This window comes from Sphaerodactylus townsendi, linkage group LG06 (assembly GCF_021028975.2).
Source record: "Sphaerodactylus townsendi isolate TG3544 linkage group LG06, MPM_Stown_v2.3, whole genome shotgun sequence".
NCBI classification, from domain to species: Eukaryota; Metazoa; Chordata; class Lepidosauria; order Squamata; family Sphaerodactylidae; genus Sphaerodactylus; species Sphaerodactylus townsendi.
In genome coordinates, this window is record NC_059430.1 from 86,427,548 (window position 1) to 86,449,703 (window position 22,156).

The 22,156-nt window shown below is 42.8% G+C and overlaps 1 protein-coding gene across 9 annotated transcripts in view; it reads left to right on the forward strand.

The window, feature by feature from the left end:
* The window catches only part of SRPK2 (SRSF protein kinase 2), a 185,931-nt gene that overhangs the window by 157,124 nt on the left and 6,651 nt on the right, over positions 1 to 22,156 (forward strand). For 5 of the 9 annotated variants that reach the window (XM_048502382.1, XM_048502383.1, XM_048502386.1 and 2 more), the window contains 3 exons: positions 12,989 to 13,058; positions 13,738 to 13,830; positions 14,193 to 14,285. In XM_048502382.1, coding sequence (XP_048358339.1) covers positions 12,989 to 13,058; positions 13,738 to 13,830; positions 14,193 to 14,285 — 256 coding nt within the window. The remainder of the gene's footprint in view (positions 1 to 12,988; positions 13,059 to 13,737; positions 13,831 to 14,192; positions 14,286 to 22,156) is intronic. The other 4 variants (XM_048502387.1, XM_048502389.1, XM_048502388.1 and 1 more) reach the window with 2 other exon arrangements.

Genomic DNA, 22,156 nt, shown 5'->3' on the forward strand with positions numbered 1-22,156 from the left:
GCACCCTGTGGGATATTTTAAAAATGTATTTTCTTTTAAACAGCTGATCCCCCTATCCACTCTGCAAACTGCTTTTGAAGTTTATCTTTTATTTTTCTTGTGCTATGCTATAAAGTATCACCTACACAGATGGTGCAATATAAATAACAACAATAGTTTGCTATGCAGCGGAGAGGTTGCTATTTGAGGGAAACCCATTGAAAAACCCCACTGGGTGTACAGAAGTAGCAGCGTGTGTATTTTCTTTGTGACTGAATACAGTAATTGTGTTATGTAAAAACTTCTGAAGGGGTGAATTTCTGCCACTGAATTTCTGCATTATTTTGAACTTTTGCAGTCAAAGCAACAGAGTTTTATGACAAACTGTAAAGCGTAACAAAATGTTTCATCTCATACAATCTTCACTGTTTGTATACAAGGGAAGTAGACCCTTGAGATATTTTACTGGGACTAACAGTGGCCACTCAACCACTAACCTGAACCTGGACAAGTAGTCTTATGCTTTGGACACCAGTGTACAACTATGTGATGGACATATAAATATTATTGTATACCAGAAACCACCTGACTGCTACACTTACTTCCCAGCTACCATCCAGAATTCATCATGCAGTCCACTGTCTATAATCAAGCCCTATACAACTGCATTCCTAGTTGGAGCTAAATTGAAGAACCAGAAAGTCTTTAGGTGTGTTCAGTGGAAGAAAGGAGTGTGCTAGAATGGCTGTTAATCAGTTGTATGCCTGTCACAAAATGAGGGCTAAGTTCGTTAGGTCTGAATAGTGCCGCTGACTGGGAATTTGCCAGAAAAATATCAAGACGAGATTGCAGAATGGATCTCCTGAGATGGAAATATATGCATATTTGACACTGTTCAGATTAACCTCTATAGGGCCCAAGAGGGGCTAACTCACTACAGAAGGTAATTGGACCTCCTTCCAGGTTATGTACACTATTCGCTTTACTTTGTCCCAATCATCAGCACAGCCTAACTTGTTTGTGCCCATATGTATCTGTTTCTGTTTGCTGAATATAATACTTCATGCTTCTGAATAAACATCCATGTCTCATGGATGCTTGTTCTACAAAATATTTTCTTTAAGATACCAGCAATACTCTGCTACGTGTAAGCATTTATTTATGAAACTGCAACATGCCATTTTTCTGGATGTCACAGTGATTTTCGAGTGACTTCTAACAAGTGCAGTATTATAGCTGAATTTGTTAAAAGTGGCTTCTCGGATTCTCTGATACAATGTCCAGTGAATGCACCAGCTGTGAGTTTTGGTGAACTTGTGCTTGTGGCTGGTTCAGAGGTGTTCCTCCAATTGGGCAAAGTGGGCAGTTGCCCAGGGCACCCCCTTGTAATGGGCGCCAAAAATGCAGGTTTGTTTGTGAATTTTTTTATTTGCAGTGTTTTTTTCTTTTTGGCCTGCAGTTTTTAGGCTAGCAGCACCAAAATTTCAGGGATTTTTTGGGAGACTCTCCTGATGATATCACCCAGGTTTGGTGAGGTTTGGTTTAGGGAGTCCAAAGTTATGGACTCCCAAAGGGAGTGCCTCCATCCCCCATTGTTTCCAATGGGAGCTAATAGGAGATGGGGCTACACCTTTGAGGGTCCATAACTTTGGACCCCCTGAACCAAACTTCACCGAACCTGGTTGTTATCATCAGTAGGGTCTCACAAAGATACTGTGAAATTTTGGTGCAGCTATCTGAATAATTGCATCCCTGACAGCAGGCACCCCCTAAATTTCCTGAGATTCTCCTTTTAAATCCACCCCCTTCGTGTCAATGTTTTCTTTCTTTCTTTCTTTCTTTCTTTCTTTCTTTCTTTCTTTCTTTCTTTCTTTCTTTCTTTCTTTCTTTCTTTCTTTCTTTCTTTCTTTCTTTCTTTCTTTCTTTCTTTCTTTCTTTCTTTCTTTCTTTCTTTCTTTCTTTCTTTCTTTCTTTCTTTCTCTCAATGCCTAATAAAGGTTATTATTACTATTATTAAATCCATCCCCTTTGGCATGGATTTAAAGGGAGAATCTGAGGTCCCCAGTTTAAACATTGAAAGTGATGCTGTTTCGGGAGGGGGGAGAATCCACCCCAAAATAGCATCACTTTCAACACTGTTTAAACTGGGGACCCCAGATTCTCCTTTTAAGGTGGATTTACCATTGAAAATGATGCTGTTTGGGGGTGGATTCCAGCATCACTTGTTTAAACTAGGGAGCCCAGATTCTCCTTTTAAATCCACCTTAAAGGGAGAATCTGGGGTCCTCAGTTTAAATAACATTGAAAGTGATGCTGTTTCTCCCAAATGGGGGGGGGGGGGACTGGATACAACACCATAAAATGTTTTCATAGCAGTAATAAAACATTTTGAAAGCATTTTGAAATTGTTTTAAAAAATATTTCTGCTGTGTGGCATGGCCCATTGCTGTGTTCAGATTTGTGAGTTGGGGCATATTCTATAATGTGATGGTGACTTTGAAATGACCTGGTGGAAAAAAATCATTGTTTGGTCCCAGTGGGGGAGAGTGGCCGCCCATGGGGGGGGGGGGGGGGCATCAAACTCAGGTTTTGCCCAGGGCTCCAGTTTGCCTAGGTATGCTACTGGGCTGGTTTATTTTTAAAGTCACTGTTGAATCTGTGTTTCATGTACCACTGTTATCTTGGAGTTTCTTTGTGTGTACTGAAGATGTGGAAATTGCCTATCTGTAGCACGTTGCAACACAAAATGTGCATGAGTATTTATTCCATGACATTCAGTTAGGCTGTTGGGATTGCGCATGCTCCTTGTTCTTCAGTTTCAGATCCCCTTCCTATTTCAGAAATATACTCCCCACCCCCAATCCCCCCGAAGAAGAGGACTTACCATGAAAGCCCTTAACTGAAGGGTTCCTTCAGAGCTGCTAAAGAGCAGTATTGCTTAGCAAACCCTTATAGTCTTCTGCTAAACACCAGAATTGTTCGCCGCCAGTCTTCTGGGCAGTCCCAAGATATGCAGTCCCATGTACAAGCCTACTATCTGAGATTTTACCAGTTAAGACTGCCAGGAGGCACAGCGAATTGGCGCTATCTCAGTGTTCCCACCAAACTATCATGTGCTCAGGCATGGTTGCGCCTCCTTCCCTCAGTTCTTCTTTTGCTTCTTTCAGAGTCAGTTGCTTCTTTTGCTGCTTGTGAGTGTTATTTATTCTTCTGAGTTGGATTACTGGGCTTATTGTCCTCCCTTTATGCAAAGGGTAGCCTTATTGGAATTCTGCTGGCTGCTGGCTGTGTCCCAGAAAAGTTTATTCAAGAAATTTACTAGTTGTAGTGTGAAACTTGCCTCATGTATCTGGGAGAAGGTCATAAGGTTTCATCTTGTAAGATATGCCAAAAGTTCACTTATGAGGTGAGGAATGATCAGGCAACTAATACCACCCAGTCAGTAGACCCACCACCCAAAACAGTTTTGGAACAGACATGCCCACCCGAGGCATCCTCATCTATTTCAGTCCATTTGGTTCTATCAGTGCAGGAGTTGGAACTGAGATGCCCTGGAATCATTCCTGGTCTCTGGTGCCAAGTTGCTCATTGGAACAGCCGACTAAGTGAAGTTGAAGGAGAAGGAAAAAGAGAGGAAGCAGGGAAAGTGCTCTACAGAACCGAAGTGTCATCATTTGGCAGAAACTACAATAAAGGTTCAAAAGGTTTGGCCACCACCTCTCTAGGCCCCTTCACCCTGCCCAGAGTCGCCATATCTATAATTCTCAGATGGGGAGGTTTAGCCCGTGTTGGATCCATCATTGAACTGGAGGCTCAGATCTGAGCTGGGCTGTAAACATTGGCACCAGTCCTCCTGGTCTGGTCACTCCTCTGATATTTCACGACCCTTTCACTTCAGAGTATGGAGATTACTGTGGTCATCTACCATACCATATTCCGTGTTGGTGGAACCAATGCACAAGCACTTGGTAACATCTCATGCCACGATCTCAAGGAGGCCTCCAGCTTGTGTTTTAAAGTTAGACAACACTGATGCTGAGGTGTCATGTCACGGATCCAAAATCAGATCCAATGGTGTTGTGTCAGAACTGAGCCCTAATGGGGCTGTTGCTCTTTGTTTGTGTCTCCAGTGAAGGATTTGAGGCTGTATGAGAACAAATGCTGCAAATGGTTAGGTCATTAAGTCCTAGGCAAGCTCTATGCTGATTTCTCTGGAATCATCACCTTCCCTATGTTCTTCTGGATCTGGACTTCTGGATCTGGAAGACACCCTGTTCCACCCCAGCAACTGCTAGGAGAGTTAAAGATTTACTAGACTCAAAAACACACTGCCCCCTTTCTGTCTACTCACCTCCCACCGTCATATCTCATCAGGGAGGTGCTACAGGCTATGTGGAGACAGACTCAACATATGGTCCCAGCTGACAAGGAGGGCAGAAAACATAATGCCTTGAGGTGGAAAGTTTACTAATCCTCAGCACTGCTTATTTCAAACCATCCAACTATAATATCATGATAACAGCTTCCACCCTATAGTCAAAGCAGGTCTTTTCTCTGGCAACAGTGACAGCTAGGTAAGAACAGTGACAGCCATACTTGCAGGATCAATTATACTTCTACCTGCACACACAGTATCCTACTTTGTACCCACCTTTTTAGCGGCAAAAAGGTTTTCCAAACAGTGAGTTCTTCTAAGCCTAGATCTGGTCAACAGGGTCAGTTCTCCAGAGTGGCGGGTCAGCATCAGCAGAAGCCTCAATTCTGATTATTAGCACCAGCTAAAGATTTGATATTTGGGGACTATTGGTCCTATTTGCATCTGCATGTTAAGAAGTCATAATGGACTCTTTTAGTCTTGTGAGGTTAGAAGTTGGAGTTCAGAAATAATCTCTCTTGGGTAGCCTGAACAGATCAGAATTCTGTTCCTGAATTGACCCTGGAATTGCATTCTTTGCTGAAAAAGAGGCAGTTGAGACGGCAAAGAACCTATCCTTGATTTACAATGTTTAAATCATTCACAAAATGTTTTTAAAAATTGTATGACCTCATTGGTGTTAGTGTTGCAATTTTTGCCTCCAGATTCCTGGTTCACTGTGCTTAGGGGTGGGCAAAAAATGGGAGAGGGAGGGGTAAAGATTCACATTTGGATTTATTGGGGTTGAAAATGTACAATGATTCTGAAAACCCCAAATACTAATATCAGTAAATGCTTTTGTTGTTTGCAAGCTGAAAATTGTTGGTCCCATTGTAACCTATGGGGAATTGTTGGGGGTCTTTGGGGGGACCTGTTTTTTAAATTAGAGACACCAAATTTGCAGTGTAGCTGCAAATGACTCTTGTTAGAAGAACCAAGTTTGGTTAAGTTTGGTTAAAGGGATTTGATTTTATGCACTTCAAAGGGGTTGCCCCATCCATCCTCGATAGGAAACAATGGAGGGAAATTTGAGAGCTTATCAAATTTGACCATCTGGCCCAATCTTCACCAAACTTGGGTTTTTTAAAAATACCACTCGCCTCCTGAATCCTGCAAAGTTTTCATACTAGCTAACAGAGGAACAGTTCCTTTTCATTTTTGAAGATTGGGTCAGGGGGTCCAATTTTCAATTCAATTCAAAAACCTTTAATTGCCTAATTACACAAAATAGATCAGATATTTAGGAAAAGTTTAGGCAAAATACTAAAACTCATAAAAAATACTCACGAGAACTAAAAGCCTTAAATAAGAACCGAGCAACCATCTCCATGATATATGGATGTTGGTCACTGAGCTACTGTTTCGTGGTCATTTCTCTCAGGTCTCTTCTTCAACAAAGCTTCAATAAAAAGTGACCTATAGACGCCAGGTTATTACAACAGACAAGTATGTGTGCTGTCGTCTCAGGAAGACCTGCAGAGCAAGAACAGAGTCTTTCACATTTTGGAGTATTATATCTACCTTTAGTATAGGCGATTGGTAAAATATTCAATTGGGCTAACATGAAATATCGGCAAAGAGAAGGCGTAGCCAGATTGCTCATGTATTTTGGTATTAAGCCCAGCAAGGGTGACTGGATGCCGTAGTACATTGGAGAGCAGATTCTCCTGGCATCTGCCTTCAGCATCTGGCCTTCAATGTCCAGGGTTTGCTGTTTTAAGACCCTAAGAACATAAGAACATAAGAACAAGCCAGCTGGATCAGACCAAAGTCCATCTAGTCCAGCTCTCTGCTACTCACAGTGGCCCACCAGGTGCCTTTGGGAGCTCACATGTAGGATGTGAACGCAATGGCCTTCTGCGGCTGTTGCTCCCGATCACCTGGTCTGTTAAGGCATTTGCAATCTCAGATCAAAGAGGATCAAGATTGGTAGCCATAAATCGACTTCTCCTCCATAAATCTGTCCAAGCCCCTTTTAAAGCCTTGTAATCCCAGGTTAGTGGCCCATCCACCACCTCCTGTGGCAGCATATTCCAAACACCAATCTACCACGTTGCGTGAAGAAGTGTTTCCTTTTATTAGTCCTAATCTCTCCCCCAGCATCTTCAATGAATGCCCCCCCGTTCTAGTAGTATTGTGAGAAAGAGAGAAAAATTTCTCTCTGTCTCAACATTTTCTACCCCATGCATAATTTTGTAGACTTCAATCATATCCCCCCTCAGCCGCCTCCTCTCCAAACTAAAGAGTCCCAAACGCTGCAGCCTCTCCTCATAGGGAAGGTGCTCCAGTCCCTCAATCATCCTTGTTGCCCTTCTCTGCATTTTTTCTATCTCCTCAATATCCTTTTTGAGATGCGGCGACCAGAACTGGACACAGTACTCCAAGTGCGGTCGACCCTGAATGCTTGGCCTTCATCTAGCGGAAGCAGCTGGTTGAGAGACATTCCAATGCATTTAATCTGGTTTAAGATTGAGATACTCCTAAAGCAGGTTGAATATCGTGAGGAATTACCCTGCCCAGGAGCTCATTGTCAAGGTCAATGAGTGGGGATTTAGCAGAAAATACCTTTGAGAAGGGAGGCTCAGGTGAATACCCTTTACCTTTTCCAGAATCACTTTTACAACCTGTTTCATTTGTCTTAGGGCAGGACTTATGGGCAGGGAACAGACAGAGTACTCCTGTGTTCTTAAACATTCTATGCACATGGATACTGTGGGAGTTCAGAAACCTCTGTCCTTTAACACCCTGAATGCTTGACCTCTATCTTTTCAGTAGTAAATGTGGGACTGCAGGGTTTTGGAAGATCAAGATGAGTCCATCATCCTGGAATTATTTTGAAGATATTCCACTTCTCTTAGATCAATCATAGCCCTTTCCTCTCTGGTTATCTGACTGAGAGCAGTCAGAATAAGGTTTCTGTTATCCCATCTGCCTCTATTACAAAATTTTCTTCCAATTATTAGGCCGAGTTTACATTTGTCCAATTGGTAGGAAGAGCATTGTATAGTTGATTCCAGCACTTCCCTGTTTGGGCATTCCTGCGCAAAATGTGTAAAGTTGAGTTGCAGGGCCAGCTGCTCCAACTGGGAAGAGATGCTCTTTGATCTGCCCAAATAGGGACTTCAAAGTCTCACCCATCAAAAGTGAGAGATTTGTCATCAGGTGCCATAGTTTGTTTCTGTGAGTCATCGCACTGGCCCTTCCCTACTAAATTAGAAGGTAGGCCATTTGAGGGTGCCATAGAGACCTCAATTTGCAGGTTTTTATAACCCTGATTTTGGTTAGAAGATTGCAAATTTGGGCAAATTGGCAAAAGGGGGGGGGATCTTAAGTCCACTAACTGTTCTGACAAGTCCTGATCCTTGAGTAGAGTCTGACCCGATTCCAAACTGCCAACAGCAATAGACGAGTGATTTGATAGGGGAGTTAGACTTTGGCTTTGCTGGCACAGCAGATCATCTATCCTCAGTTGTTTGGGAGCTTTTTGGACCGGGCTCCCCTCTTGTGTTTTTAGCTGTCGCTTTTTCCTTTCCCCCATAATTCAGGAATGGGAAAGGAATGGGGAATCACTCTCTGTTACTGGTAGGCAGGGTGTGTCTAGGTCAGGGCTAGGGAACCTGCGGCTCTCCAGATGTTCAGGAACTACAATTCCCATCAGCCTCTGTCAGCATGGCCAATTGGCCATGCTGGTAGGGGCTGATGGGAATTGTAGTTCCTGAACATCTGGAGAGCCGCAGGTTCCCTACCCCTGGTCTAGGTTAAAAACTGCTTAGAAAGTGCACTGTCCCTTTAACTCAGGCAGATTTCTCAAAAGGAATTCCGAGGATTGTTTAGCCAGGTTGTTGGTTTAAGCTTAATAGCTTTTAGCACCTCTGAAAAGGTCTTCAGCACACTGCCCATACACTGCCAAGGACATTGATGAACAAAGTTGAAGCTTCTTTGCAAACAGCAAGGGATCAAAGGCTGCCGTTAATTAGCAGGAAACTGCAGAGCAACAGGAGACAGGAGGAGAGCAGGGAGACTCCGAAGTGAAAAGATTTGTCAGTAAAACAAGGCCAGTACCTGTCCAACATAGATAAACAGAGACACTCACAGTTCACGGCTCAGTGTGTACAAGCGAAGGTAATTTCTTATCATAAAAACAGATAAGAGTCAAAGGTCAAAGAGCTGGGAGGTTTGGCGGAGAGCCCGGAGCCGCCATCTTCCCTCCCGGAAGTTCCCAGGAAAAGCCTGGGTCCAATTTTATAGCTCCTTAAATGTAGGAAAACTGGGTACCTGTAAAATGGACTCCCTGACCCAAACATAACCAAACTTGGGGGGATCTTGTAAGGAAAGGCACCTGCAGCTCTACTGAAAATTTGGTGCCTTTACTTTGGAAAACGGCATCCTTTCTAAAGCTATGGAAATATTTCCCATAGAGTAATATGGAGCTAATGGGAACAGCAATTACAGGTAAGTGAAACTCTGTTCTCTTGAGCCTTCTGTGCTGTAAGCAAACCCTCCTTTGTATGGCATATCTCAGATCTGCGCAGTGTACCACAAATCCCTTGTTAACGGGTATGATGCTAATTAAAATGTTCAGATGGTGGATAGATGGCAGACATTCATGGGCCTCTTCCATTTTGTCTCTTAACTTCTAAGAAGCCGCAAAGATAGGCTGAAGATTGAATGGACCTCCTCATGGAGGACCTGCCTGATAGCAAGGGGTACAAGACAGAGCTTGTCATAATGATGTCAGAACACAAGCATACAAATGTCCTGAGGACCTCCTGCCTGTTCAGTGTCTTTTGTTTTAACCACCCTCATTTGAAACTAGCATTCTAACAGAGAGAAAAAGGAGCAACTGCTGTCACAGCAAGGACATATTTGTGGCTGAATGTGTCAGAAGCTATGCTGCCCTTGAATGGATCCTTATTATTTTATCAGGTTATGTTTTGCTTATTAGAGAGAGAGAGCGCAAGAAGTGTACTTGTAGGGGTGAAAGATTGAGCCAATGTGGCAGGGTATAGCATTACACCAGCTGGAAAGCTGTAATGTTCAGCAGTCTTGCTTGGCTCCTGCTATATTGGCCAGTAATGCTGCTGGGAATGAGAATGAGCCCCGTGATTCCATTGCTTGACTTTATTCAGGCTCCTTGGATCAGAGCCAGGGCAAGTAATTGTAACAGTTACTGCCCCAGTGTCAAGCTCTTATTGTTGCATTGTGCATTCGTTAGCATTTGGGATGCAACACAGTTGGTCACGTGGCAATGAACTGAAAAAGTGAAATGTTTTTGTTAGTACATTTTAAATCCATAGCTCTGCTTAGCACCCAAATAATATGGGGGCAGGGGGACTGAATGACTGCAAGAAAAGTTGCATATCTACGATACCTGATTTAAAAAAAAAAAAGATTACTTCAACCAAAATATAATTGAGACTTACAACACTGGAGAAGAGATTAAGAACCATCCCTCATGCCAATCTGCTGGTGAGAGAAGTGTTCTTGTGGGCTGATGGTGCAAAGGGAGCCTGTTACCATCCATTTCTATCTCTTGAGAATAAAGGAGGAGGAAGCACACATTTTCAAGGTTGTGTTTTTGGTGACGTCACCACCCAGTTGCATGGCAGCAGGATGGCCCAGGAGGCTGCTGCAAGTTCTCAGTCGGTGCAGTAATTAGCATGTGAAAAACATGCTAATAACTTGCAAGCAACTTTGTGAGGTTTTTAAATCATGAATAAAATGAACAAAGAGAGAATCTAAGCAGTAAAAATGGGCAGTATTTAAAGTGCATTAAACGTTTCATCTTCTCTCTTCCTAAGTTCTGAGGCATTTGAAAATGCTATAAGTTTCTGACAAGGAAATCCTATCGTTTTCACAGTTATAATTTCTGTTTGGTCCTGTGAGAGAAACTGCCAGATAAATGTGTTTGACAGTGTCTTAAATTAATGCCGCAAAAAAACAAACTTTGATTTGAAAATATCTCCAGTTTGACATTGGTTCCTGGATGCCATAGTGAGTCCTTATCAGGAAAAGAGAAGCTGTTCTGAATGGTTTATTCCATTCTTCCACAATCCTGCACAGATGTTCCTTCTCATGCCTTCAGGCAATTATTTCCTAATCTCCTGTCACTGTTCCGAGAGGCTTGGCATAGCTGCCACCTCTGTTATTCTCTCATACGAACAGGAAAAACAATCCCATCCCTTCTACCTTACGTTTTGTAGGCTTATTTTTCCTATAAGGAGCAACCTGTGATCCTCAAATAGTGCAAGCCAGCTGCGGTTCTTCATTGCTGAAGACCCCTTTATGACTCACTGGAGCTCTAGGAGCTGATTCATCCAGTAGCCTTATCCTGCTGCTCACCAAAAACTGACAAATTCCCACACTTCCAGCTGCTGCCCAAGGGGCAAGTCTAGCAGGATCAGTCATTCATACAGCCATTGGTGGTTCATCTTGAAAACCCTATCGGCATGGGTGTGCACTTCAAGAAAACCCTGTCTTGGTTTTGTTTTCTGTGACATTGTAAATAATATTCTGAAATTTGCATTGTGCCTTTTTCTCTAAAATCCTGAAGCCCCTCAAAAAAGAGAGCAAAAGACATCATTGCACAAGGAATCTGAAATTGCAAGTTCTGCCCTCCCCAATGAGCAGCCCTTCTCCCATTTGGGGGTTTCCACAGCTAAGCAAACTTAACTCCCAATTCAAGTTCCTGATCTCTGCTCTGCATTCTTATCCAAACTTATATTCTGAATGTTCTTCCGGTGTGTTGAACTAATTAAAACTTCCAGTCATTAACAAAACCTTGGTCAATTTCATTTTCAGTACGTTGGATGAGTATCCATTAGTTTGGACTAGAAACTTCAACTTTTAGCTGCTGAAAACTATAGTTAATTTTGTTTGGAATATAGGGGTTTTTTTGGGAGGGGGTTGCCATTAGATCGCAGCTGACTTATGCTGACCCCTCATGGGGTTTTCAAGGCAAGAGACATTCAGAGGTGGTTTACCACTGCCTGCTTCTGGTTTTCTTGCTGGTCTCTAACCCAAATACTGTCTAGGGGTTGATCCTGCTTAGCTTCTGAGATCTGATGAATTCAGGCTAGCCTGGGCTATTCAGTTCAGGGCACTAGGGCTATGTGCAGTGTAGTAGCTTGGATTAGAGCACAGCTCTGAGATGAGGAACTTGACCTAAAAGGTAAACTTGCCAAGGAGGAATGGTAAAATCTGATATGGTGGCTGTAGAAATGTAATGAAAAGTTTAATGGACTTTGATCAGATAAGCAGCCCAATTCATAGTCATCTGTAGTTTATATGTTCTGTATTAACTGCAAACTTTTCCCCTGTGGTTTCTTGATGCTTTTTTCTGGATTATATATAATGTCATCATATTACCCTGTATTTCTACTGCCACTACATTTGTCATAATAATAATTGAAATAGTTCCACAATACCACAGATACCAAGTGTCACAATAATATGTTCAATGTACTAAAGACATAAGTGCAAAATAAAGACATATAAATTTGGTTGTGGTGGGTTTTCCGGGCTGTGTGGCCATGGTCTGGTAGATCTTGTTCTTAACGTTTTGCCTGCATCTGTGGCTGGCATCTTCAGAGGTGTATCACAGAGAAAAGTCTGTTACACACTGTGTCTAGATGCCAGTCACATATGCAGGCGAAATGTTAGGAACAAGATCTACCAGACCACGGCTGCACAGCTCAGAAAGCCCACCACAACGAGTTGAATCCGGCTGTGAAAGCCTTCGACATATAAATTTGTTTGCCTGAGTTAAATTTCTGTGCTCAATTTTCCTGTATGGGGAAAAATATTTGCCCTAAAATCTGTTCTGAATCTCATATTATGTACATAATTTTGGGTTCAGTGGTTATCAAATATAAATGTAAATTTTGAATGTGGTTCAAAATACCCTCTAACCCCAGCTATTTAAAAATGGCGAAGTGTTATCAAGAAGGGAAAATAATCTAAAAACATGTCAAGCCAGCTGCTTTCTTAGAGGTGAGGAGCCGGTGGAGATAGCTCAGTATTACTGGTTCTGGATAAAATTACTCACATTATTTCGGCTGTGAGCTTCTATAGATAAAGGTATTAGTTTTGCCGCACACTGGACCTCTTAAATGCCTCAGGCTATGGACTTTTCCCTGCCTTACTACCTTGAATCTCTTAATGGGGGAGCTGGACTGGGTTCCAAAACACATGTATAACTATCATCTGAGAGATCTTTGGACTTTTCGTTTCTAGGTCCCCTTTTGTGCCACCTGCCAAATGCCTTTTGAAACTACTATATAGAAACTATATAACTGTACCACACATAGTAAGGTGGCCTGTTTTTCTCAGGGGAGGAGAAGGCTGGCTGGACGTATTGAAGCTCCTGAAGGTGCCAGAAGTCTCTGTTTTGAGCCTGTCTTTGGAATGGAGCCTGGGGCCTGTTGCAAGAGATGCACAATCCGCCATAGCTGTGATGGCTTCCAGGGGCTGCTGTTGATTTGAATTTCTTTTTAAATTATTGTTTCGCTGTAACTCTCTGCATAACATTGTGTTGTACTTGGAGAAGAATATTTATTACTTCTGAAACATTTATTGCCCTCTGTTTTATTGTAGGCATTTGAACTCGCAACTGGTGACTATCTCTTTGAACCACATTCTGGAGAAGACTATTCCAGGGATGAGGGTATCTGTCTTTTTAAATCTGTCACCCTGTGCCTTTTCCAAGATTCATAGAGGCATTCGTTTTTGTTTAAGTAGATATTTTTTAAAGTTCTAATTTCAGAAAATAAACATCACATTTTCTCTTTTTAGTTCCTAAGTCCCATGAGTAGCAGTAGGTGGGCAAATCTCCTTTCTGCAGACACTCTCCTCTTCCCTAAGCCTTGAAAGGATTAGTCTCCTGTCTTGTAAGATCTGCATCTGTGTGGAAACATTGAAACACCACAGCATTTTGTAAACATCTGCCATAGGTTGGCTGCATCGTTGACAGCAGACTAGGCATACTCTTGAGTATTCCGTGTGTGCAGCTGATTACTAAATGAAAAGTGTACCAGCTAGAATTAATCCCTGCTTCCATTTGTGTGCCAGTCCATCTTTACATGCTTACAGCGTCCTTTGCAGTGGTCCTTTGCACCACAGGCATCAGCTATTTGTTTTTCTTTCCCACTCCCACACACCTAAGTACTACTAATGATGCCAGAGTTATGCTGGTTCTGGAATCCTCTGCATGGGTTTGCTGCAAACATTGTTTGATTTGGGAACTCTTTTGGATTTTTAAACTAATTCCTTTTTCTTTCCTCTTCTTTTACCCATCCTGCCCCTGTCCTTCCCATTCCTGTGTCCTTTTTCTCTCTCCTTCATAGACCACATAGCACACATCATAGAGCTGCTAGGCAATATCCCAAGGCACTTTGCTCTCTCTGGAAAATATTCTCGGGAATTCTTCAATCGCAGAGGTAGTACCTCCACTTTTTAAAAGGTGCCATGATGCAGACAGAAGTGGACTCAGCGATTTCAATGCCACTAAAATACATTCCCAAAATTGCATCTCTGCTTACAAAACAAAATGAAAAGGAACAGTGAAATGTTAACTTAGAGTAAAAACAACCAATGCAGTTCACCTTTTTACTTGGCCAAATGAGTTGCTTTTCTAAATTAGCCTGCAAATGAACAAACGCATCATCCACACAGCCTAACATTTTTGCATTTTCAACAAGAAATAATCTGTTTCTGTCTGTACCAGGCGTTACTGTTTGCATGCACTGTACTGATTAACTGTTATATGTTTCTGTTTTGCTGGAAATGTTCTCCAATGCAGATCACATAGCACTGATAATTGAACTGCTGGGAAAAATCCCTCAAAAATACGCTATGTTGGGGAAATATTCCAAGGAGTTTTTCACCAGAAAAGGTAACCGTTCTTTAAAAAAAAAGACAGTGTACATTTATTTATAGGTAAAAGCATATCAGTTTTTTAAAAACATGTCTTAAAAGATGTTAACTTGACATTTTTAAGAAATATAGGCAATGGGAGGTAAAGGAATAAGTACATCTTCGGTCTTCAGTGCCACCCCACTTGTGGGACTGCGCTTGTGTAGGCCTACCATCTGAAGATCTTTTCCCTAGCCCTCGCAACAGAGGAGGGTGCCCCTCCTGTTTGGAGCGTGATGTGATGGTTCCTTCTGACTCAAACTATCCCGTGTACAGGAGAGTCCCCCCCACCTCCTCACCCCCAGGTTCTGTTTTTGCTGCCATTCAGTAAATCCATGTTCTTCCTAGCAGTTGCACTTGCAGAGGCTTTTGACAACATAAGAACATAAGAACAAGCCAGCTGGATCAGACCAAGTCCATCTAGTCCAGCTCTCTGCTACTCGCAGTGGCCCACCAGGTGCCTTTGGGAGCTCACATGCAGGATGTGAACGCAATGGCCTTCTGCAGCTGTTGCTCCCGATCACCTGGTCTGTTAAGGCATTTGCAATCTGAGATCAAGGAGGATCAAGATTGGTAGCCATAAATGGACTTCTCCTCCATAAATCTGTCCAAGCCCCTTTTAAAGCTATCCAGGTTAGTGGCCATCACCACCTCCTGTGGCAGCATATTCCAAACACCAATCACACGTTGCGTGAAGAAGTGTTTCCTTTTATTAGTCCTAATTCTTCCCCCCAGCATTTTCAATGAATGCCCCCTGGTTCTAGCATTGTGAGAAAGAGAGAAAAATTTCTCTCTGTCAACATTTTCTACCCCATGCATAATTTTGTAGACTTCAATCATATCCCCCCTCAGCCACCTCCTCTCCAAACTAAAGAGTCCCAAACGCTGCAGCCTCTCCTCATAGGGAAGGTGCTCCAGTCCCTCAATCATCCTCGTTGCCCTTCTCTGCACTTTTTCTATCTCCTCAATATCCTTTTTGAGATGCGGCGACCAGAACTGGACACAGTACTCCAAGTGCAGTCGCACCACTGCTTTATATAAGGGCATGACAATCTTTGCAGTTTTATTATCAATTCCTTTTCTAATGATCCCCAGCATAGAGTTTGCCTTTTTCACAGCTGCCATGCATTGAGTTGACATTCCCATGGAACTATCAACTAAGACGCCTAAATCCCTTTCCTGGTCTGTGACTGATAGCACTGACCCCTGTAGCGTGTATGTGAAGTTTGGATTTTTTACCCCTATGTGCATCACTTTACATTTTGCTACATTGAACTGCATTTGCCATTTCTGAGCCCACTCACCTAATTTATCAAGGTCCGCTTGGAGCTCTTCCCAATCCTTTGTGGTTCTCACCACCCTACATAATTTGGTATCATCTGCAAACTTGGCCACCACGCTACCCACCCCTACTTCCTGGTCATTTATGACAAATCCATGTTCTTCCTAGCATTTGCATTTGCAGAGGCTTTTGACAAAGTTGAGAAAACTCAGCAATGAAGGAATAAGAGGGGAAGTCCTCCTATGGATTAAAAACTGGTTGAGGAACAGGAAACAAAGGGTGGGTATAAATGGGAAGTTCTCACAATGGAGAGATGTAGGGAGTGGTGTCCCCCAAGGATCTGTTTTGGGACCAATGCTCTTTAACTTATTCATAAATGACCTGGAAATAGGGGTGGGTAGTGTGGTGGCCAAGTTTGCAGATGATACCAAATTATGTAGGGTGGTAAGAAACACAAAGGATTGCGAAGAGCTCCAAGCGGACCTTGATAAATTAGGTGAGTGGGCTAAGAAATGGCAAATGCAGTTCAATGTAGCTAAATGTAAAGTGATGCACATAGGGGCAAAAAATCCGAACTTCACATACACGCTACAGGGGTCAGTGCTAACAGTCACAGACCAGGAAAGGGATTTGGGCGTCTTAGTTGATAGTTCCATGGGAATGTCAACTCAATGCTGTGAAAAAGGCAAACTCTGTGCTGGGGATCATTAGGAAAGGAGTTGATAATAAAACTGCAAGGATTGTCATGCCCTTATATAAAGCAGTGGTGCGACCACACTTGGAGTACTGTGTTCAGTTCTGGTCGCCACATCTCAAAAAGGATATCGAAGAGATAGAAAAAGTGCAGAGAAGGGCAATGAGGATGATTGAAGGATTGGAGCACCTTCCTTATGAAGAGAGGCTGCAGTGTTTGGGACTCTTTAGTTTGGAGAGGATACGTCTGAGGGGGGATATGATTGAAGTCTATAAAATTATGCATGGGGTAGAAAATGTTGACAGAGAGAAATTTTTCTCTCTTTCTCACAATACTAGAACCAGGGGGCATTCACTGAAAATGCTGGGGGGAAGAATTAGGACTAATAAAAGGAAACACTTCTTCACGCAACGTGTGATTGGTGTTTGGAATATGCTGCCACAGGAGGTGGTGATGGCCACTAACCTGGATAGCTTTAAAAAGGGCTTGGACAGATTTATGGAGGAGAAGTCAATCTATGGCTACCAATCTTGATCCTCCTTGATCTCAGATTGCAAATGCCTTAGCAGACCAGGTGCTCAGGAGCAGCAGCAGCAGCAGCAGGCCATTGCTTTCACATCCTGCATGTGAGCTCCCAAAGGCACCTGGTGGGCCACTGCGAGTAGCAGAATGCTGGACTAGATGGACTCTGGTCTGATCCAGCAGGCTAGTTCTTATGTTCTTATGTTCTTACTGTTGTTCCTCTCCTCTCCAAGTTTGTTGAAGTGGGAGAGTCAAGCTGAAGTAGCTTTTGCTGACCTAGCTTTGTTCTTTTTTTCTGCCTTGCCTACATTCTACCCTCCCCATCCGAGCTGTGCTTGTTTAGTCTGGCAGCACTAATGGCCTCCAAGGTACTTTTCAAGAACTGTGCACAATGTGCCACTAAAATGACTCACATCAATGAACACAGTTTGTGCCTGGTTTGTCTCAGAGAAACCTGCATTATTCAGGCTTCTCCAATTTGCCAAAAGTTCACGCCCAAGGCGAAGTTCAGACTGAAGGCAGCCCTCTAGGAGAGTGCTTTGACTTCCTCTGCACCCTCGGAGGGAGCACCTTGGAACCCCTGAAGGAGCCAAGACCCTGGGGGCCTTCCCTTAAGAGCAGCAGTGGCTGCACTCTAACCTGGTGCACTCTAATCTGGAGAACCAGGTTTGATTCCCCACTCTGCCACTTGAGCTGTGGAGGCTTATCTGGGGAACTAGATTAGCCTGTACATTCCAACACATGCCAGCTGGGTAATCTTGGGCGAGTCACAGCTCTTTGGAGCTCTCTCAGGCCCACCCCCCTCAGGGTGTTTGTTGTGCCGGGAGGGAAAGGAGATTGTAAGCCCCTTTGAGTTACCTACAGGAGAGAAAGGGGGATATAAATTCAAACTCTCCACCTCCTCCTCCTCCTCCTCCTCCTTCTTCTTCTGTCGCCACCTCCATGCCATTGGAGTGGGCACGCTACTCCTCTCTTTTCCCACTACTGAAATCTTCAGTGGATCTGAGCTGCAGTTCCTGGTTAATTCTACCAGATCTGAAGACCTCTTCTAAGCATTCCAGATCTGTCGTAATGGAGCCAGCGCACAAAAAGGCGAAGACCATGACTCTCATTAGTCCAAGCCTTCAACTAGCACACAAGTTGAGTCTGCTTGTGTCCTTTTTTACTACCACAGACTTCTCTTCTTCAATCTGAGTCCCCGGATGTTGTTCCTAGATATAGAAGTACTGCCCTATTCTCCTGTGGCATTGGATGTGGTGCCAGGCTATCCTTACTCTCCTTGGTTTCAGGAACCTCAGTCCTTTCCATGGACCATGTTCCAACAGTGGGCCTCCTGTTTAGCAATGAGACAACCCACGGTTCCTGCCCCTGGGACTGTACCCATCCTCTGCTATATCTATATATGACAATATTGTTGATATACATAATTCTCTGTCAAGTCCACTATCTTTCAGAACTAAAAACTCAGACAGCTGGTTTGACAAGGATTGTTCTAAATGCAAGAAACAACATGATGCCTATAAAAAAATTCATTTAGGGAATGACCCCCTTCTTCTAAGTTTTTTCCTACAGATTTCTTCTAAATTCTTTCTAACAGAATATTATTCCATCTGATTGGGGCTCCCCTTCTTTTATGGAAGCCCTGCACGACCTCCAGTGGAACCTGAGGCCTAAGCAGCTCAAGAAAAATAAAGCTTTTGGTCCCAACAGAATTCCTGCTGAGATATTCAAACAACATGCTGGTTGGTGGGTTCAACCATTGGCCAATTTTTTTTCATTTTACTTAACCAGCATGGTACAATGCTCAATTCCTGACTGTCCTGAATTATTATTCCAATACACAGAAAGGGCTCATTGGACCAACCCAAAAATTACAGTCCCATAAGCTTATTTTCTATAGTGGGGAAACTATATGCCAAATATCTTAAAATGAAACTCACTGAGTGGTTAATATTAAATAATATCGGAATAGCACAGGCATGGCAAGTCAACAGCTGATCACTGTACCATCCTTTCTTTCTTGGCAGAAAAATGCAATAAAGAATGGGAAAAACTCTACATGGCTTTTCTGGACCTAAAGAGTGCTTTTGATGCAACTACTAGAGATATTTTATGGACCAAATTAACCAATCTGCAAATGGACCCTCACCTCTATTTGCTTATATGAAAATTGTAAAGTCAAATATAACTGTGCTCCCTATCCTGTTGGATCCGAACTTCTAAAGATGTGAAACAAGGCTGTGTTCTAGCACCACATTTATTTAACATTTATGTCAGTGATAACCCTTCACCTTTCAAATGTTGATGATCACTCAGCCAAATTAGGTTGCCATCCATTTCTTCTCTATGGTCTATATGACACAGTTATTCTTTCCAGAACAAAAATAGTCCTCAAAAAGTATCTAAAAGCATTTCAAATATATTGTTGATCTAGTGTGCTTTCTACGCATTACGACAAATCCAACATTATTGTTTTTTCCAAACACTGGATCCCAAACTCTTGGTCAGTAGGTAACGTTAGAACTGAACAAGTCAAATCTTTTATCTTGGCATCAATTTCTTACTATTCCAATTACTATATCTTAGATATTATTAATTTCAAGTACTTGAATTGTGTTATATTTACATGATCGAGTCAGATACATATAAAAAATAAGGATTCCATTTCTCATCAAATATATATTTCGAGTGTCAATTTGCAAGATCAGTCTGGCTATTGTAGCATATTCTCTAATTTTGTCTTCCCAGCATTCTGCTGTGAGACCTTTATTGGATTTCCACCTTGTTGCTATTGTTACTCTTGCAGCGGTTATTATATACCAGCACAATTCTGGTATTTACCAGAGTTTAGTCACCACAGAAGGAATGCCTGGCTGCTGTTCTCCCTTGGGATCTTGACACTAACCTGTTCTTTGTCTCTTTTTTCCTCTGCTGAGACACTGGCAGGGATGAGGAGTAAACAGCTGGCCCTCTCCTACTGTGAAGTACTGGTGGTAGATAGACCATTGGGAGTTGCCTGAAGCTCTTCAGACTGTGAAAGTGACACCTGTTCTTCAACTGCTGCTTGCCTTTCATCTGCGGAAGCACCAGCAAAGACAGGGAGTGAACACTCAAAAATACTAGTGGATGGGCCCATTGGCAGAACCACCTACAGCTCTTCTGAGCCAGCACTGTTCACTCCTATCAATTACACAAGGCCAGGTGGCCTCGGCAAGTACTGTTGCTGAGAGCTGCCCCCCATCTTCCTTGGCTGTAAGAATGGATTCCCAAGGCAAGGAGGGGACAGATTACTGCTTACCACCAGAAGGGATTCTCATTTTTCCTCCCCTTCCCATCAACCTGGATAGAGCTCCCTTACCCAGCCCCTACATTATGCCTGAATGTGAAGGACATTAATTTTAGGGAGTTAGGGCCTAAAGAGGAGAATAAAGTGATGCTGCAGGCGGAGAGGAAAAGACTTCTCTTCTTCTAAACCTTACCTCCCCTAAAGGGGGCATCCCAACGATCCAGGCATTACTTGGACTCCTATTCTCTAAATGCTAGAATTACTCACAGCAGCAGTCATTTTAACTTTTCTTCTAAGCCAGCCCTCAGCTCCACTCATGGTCTCCAGAACTGCCCCATGTGGCCATTTTGAATCAATGTACTTCAACTCTGCTTCAGACTCCATGGCTTCAATTTAGGAAGAAGGGGAACAATCTTGGGAACGTTCTACTTCTCACACAGCCTATAAAAACTTTCTGCATTGGGAGGAACTTTCATTCCTTTCTGGGGAAGACTGCTCTGGCCTAGGGCACTGCAGGGTTAACTACTCACTGACTAGTTCCAACTCCTCTTCTGCTGCTGCTCCCCTCTCCCCTGCTGAAGTACATACAGGGATGGGGAGTGAACAGCCAGCCTTACCCATTCTGTTGTGGATGGGCCCATCTGTGGAACTGTCCACAGTTAAGGTAAAGCTGGTGCCTTGCATCCTGTCAACCGTGCATGGCCAGAAGATCTTGACAAGTATATGCAGCCCTGTAGATTGTTCTAGGGTGACTCTGATTGCCATTTTGTTTCAGGTGTGATTCCTCCAAACAGATGGGGACAATTCGCTTAATAAGCCCATGAGATCCCAGACCTTGCCCTCAAAGCAAGTACAACCCCATTGTCTGAGCATAGCATCCACACTCAGGACTGAGAAATCTCTTTAGAGCCTCCCTTCTGCCCATTCAAGTACCAACAGAACCTTCTTAAGATCAACAGATCCTCTGGATTCTTTTGAGTTGCTGTCTAAGATGGAGTCCTGGTGGAGATGAAGGAAAAGAGGAAGCCAATGCCCTCTTCTTCTAAACAAGATTGGAATAGGTCCAACAGATCAGATCAAACTTCCTCTTAGCATCCAAAGTATCCTTCCAGCACCAGACACCACTGGTCAGCCAAGGACAAACTCTGATTCACCTTCAAAGCCAACTTCTCACCTAAAAGGGCTTCTTGACTGGGTACATTCTATACCTCCTCCATTCCCTGGGGAGCAGGTTTCCTTTCTCTGTAGGATCTAGCAGGTCAGTGTGACTTCAGCTTAGACTCCAGGCCACCAGACACCTGTGGCAGAATCAAGCCATGGTACCAGTTCCAAAGATGGAATGTTTTTTTCTATTCTTTTCATCATGCCAAGTAACATTGCACTTGGAAATCATTCCTAGATCTGCAATGTCCTCAGATGGTAAAAAAGGGGAGACTGTTGTAGACACCCTCCAGATCATAGTAGAGGCTCTCCTGTGGTAGGGGATTTCTACTTCCTATACACTCACAGGTCCTAGTTTCACCAAAAAGCCACCCTCAGTCACAGGTCTTCATCCATCTTGGGATGTTGATTATCTTTCCTTCAACTTTTGTTGCCCTCCAAGAAAAATATCCCTTCAGTTTCAGGAGATTAAAAGATAAGACCAATGCTGATGGTGCAAAATACAGTGAAAAGATATATAATTAAAATTGCAAAAATTCCCTATGCATTTTGCCAAGATACTTCTTCAAGGGAATCTGTAATATATAATATGTAATTGTATTACTGAGTTTACATAAGTAGTTATTTAGGTAAAATTATACAAATGAATTAAACATTAGATTAAAAGTCAAAATACAGATTGTACAATAAACTGTCAACCACATACAAAACCACTGGAATGGTGTGAATATGCTTTGTTAATCTTGAAACTAGTTGAAAATGTAGTAGCCATTGTACTTTCATCTTTTGCCAATACTTTATTTCTCATTGAGATTTTATATCTCCATATGTTATGAAGTCATTATTTTCCCTCATATGCTTATCATAGTATACCTCTGTGGAAGACATTATTGGAGTATTGTTCTT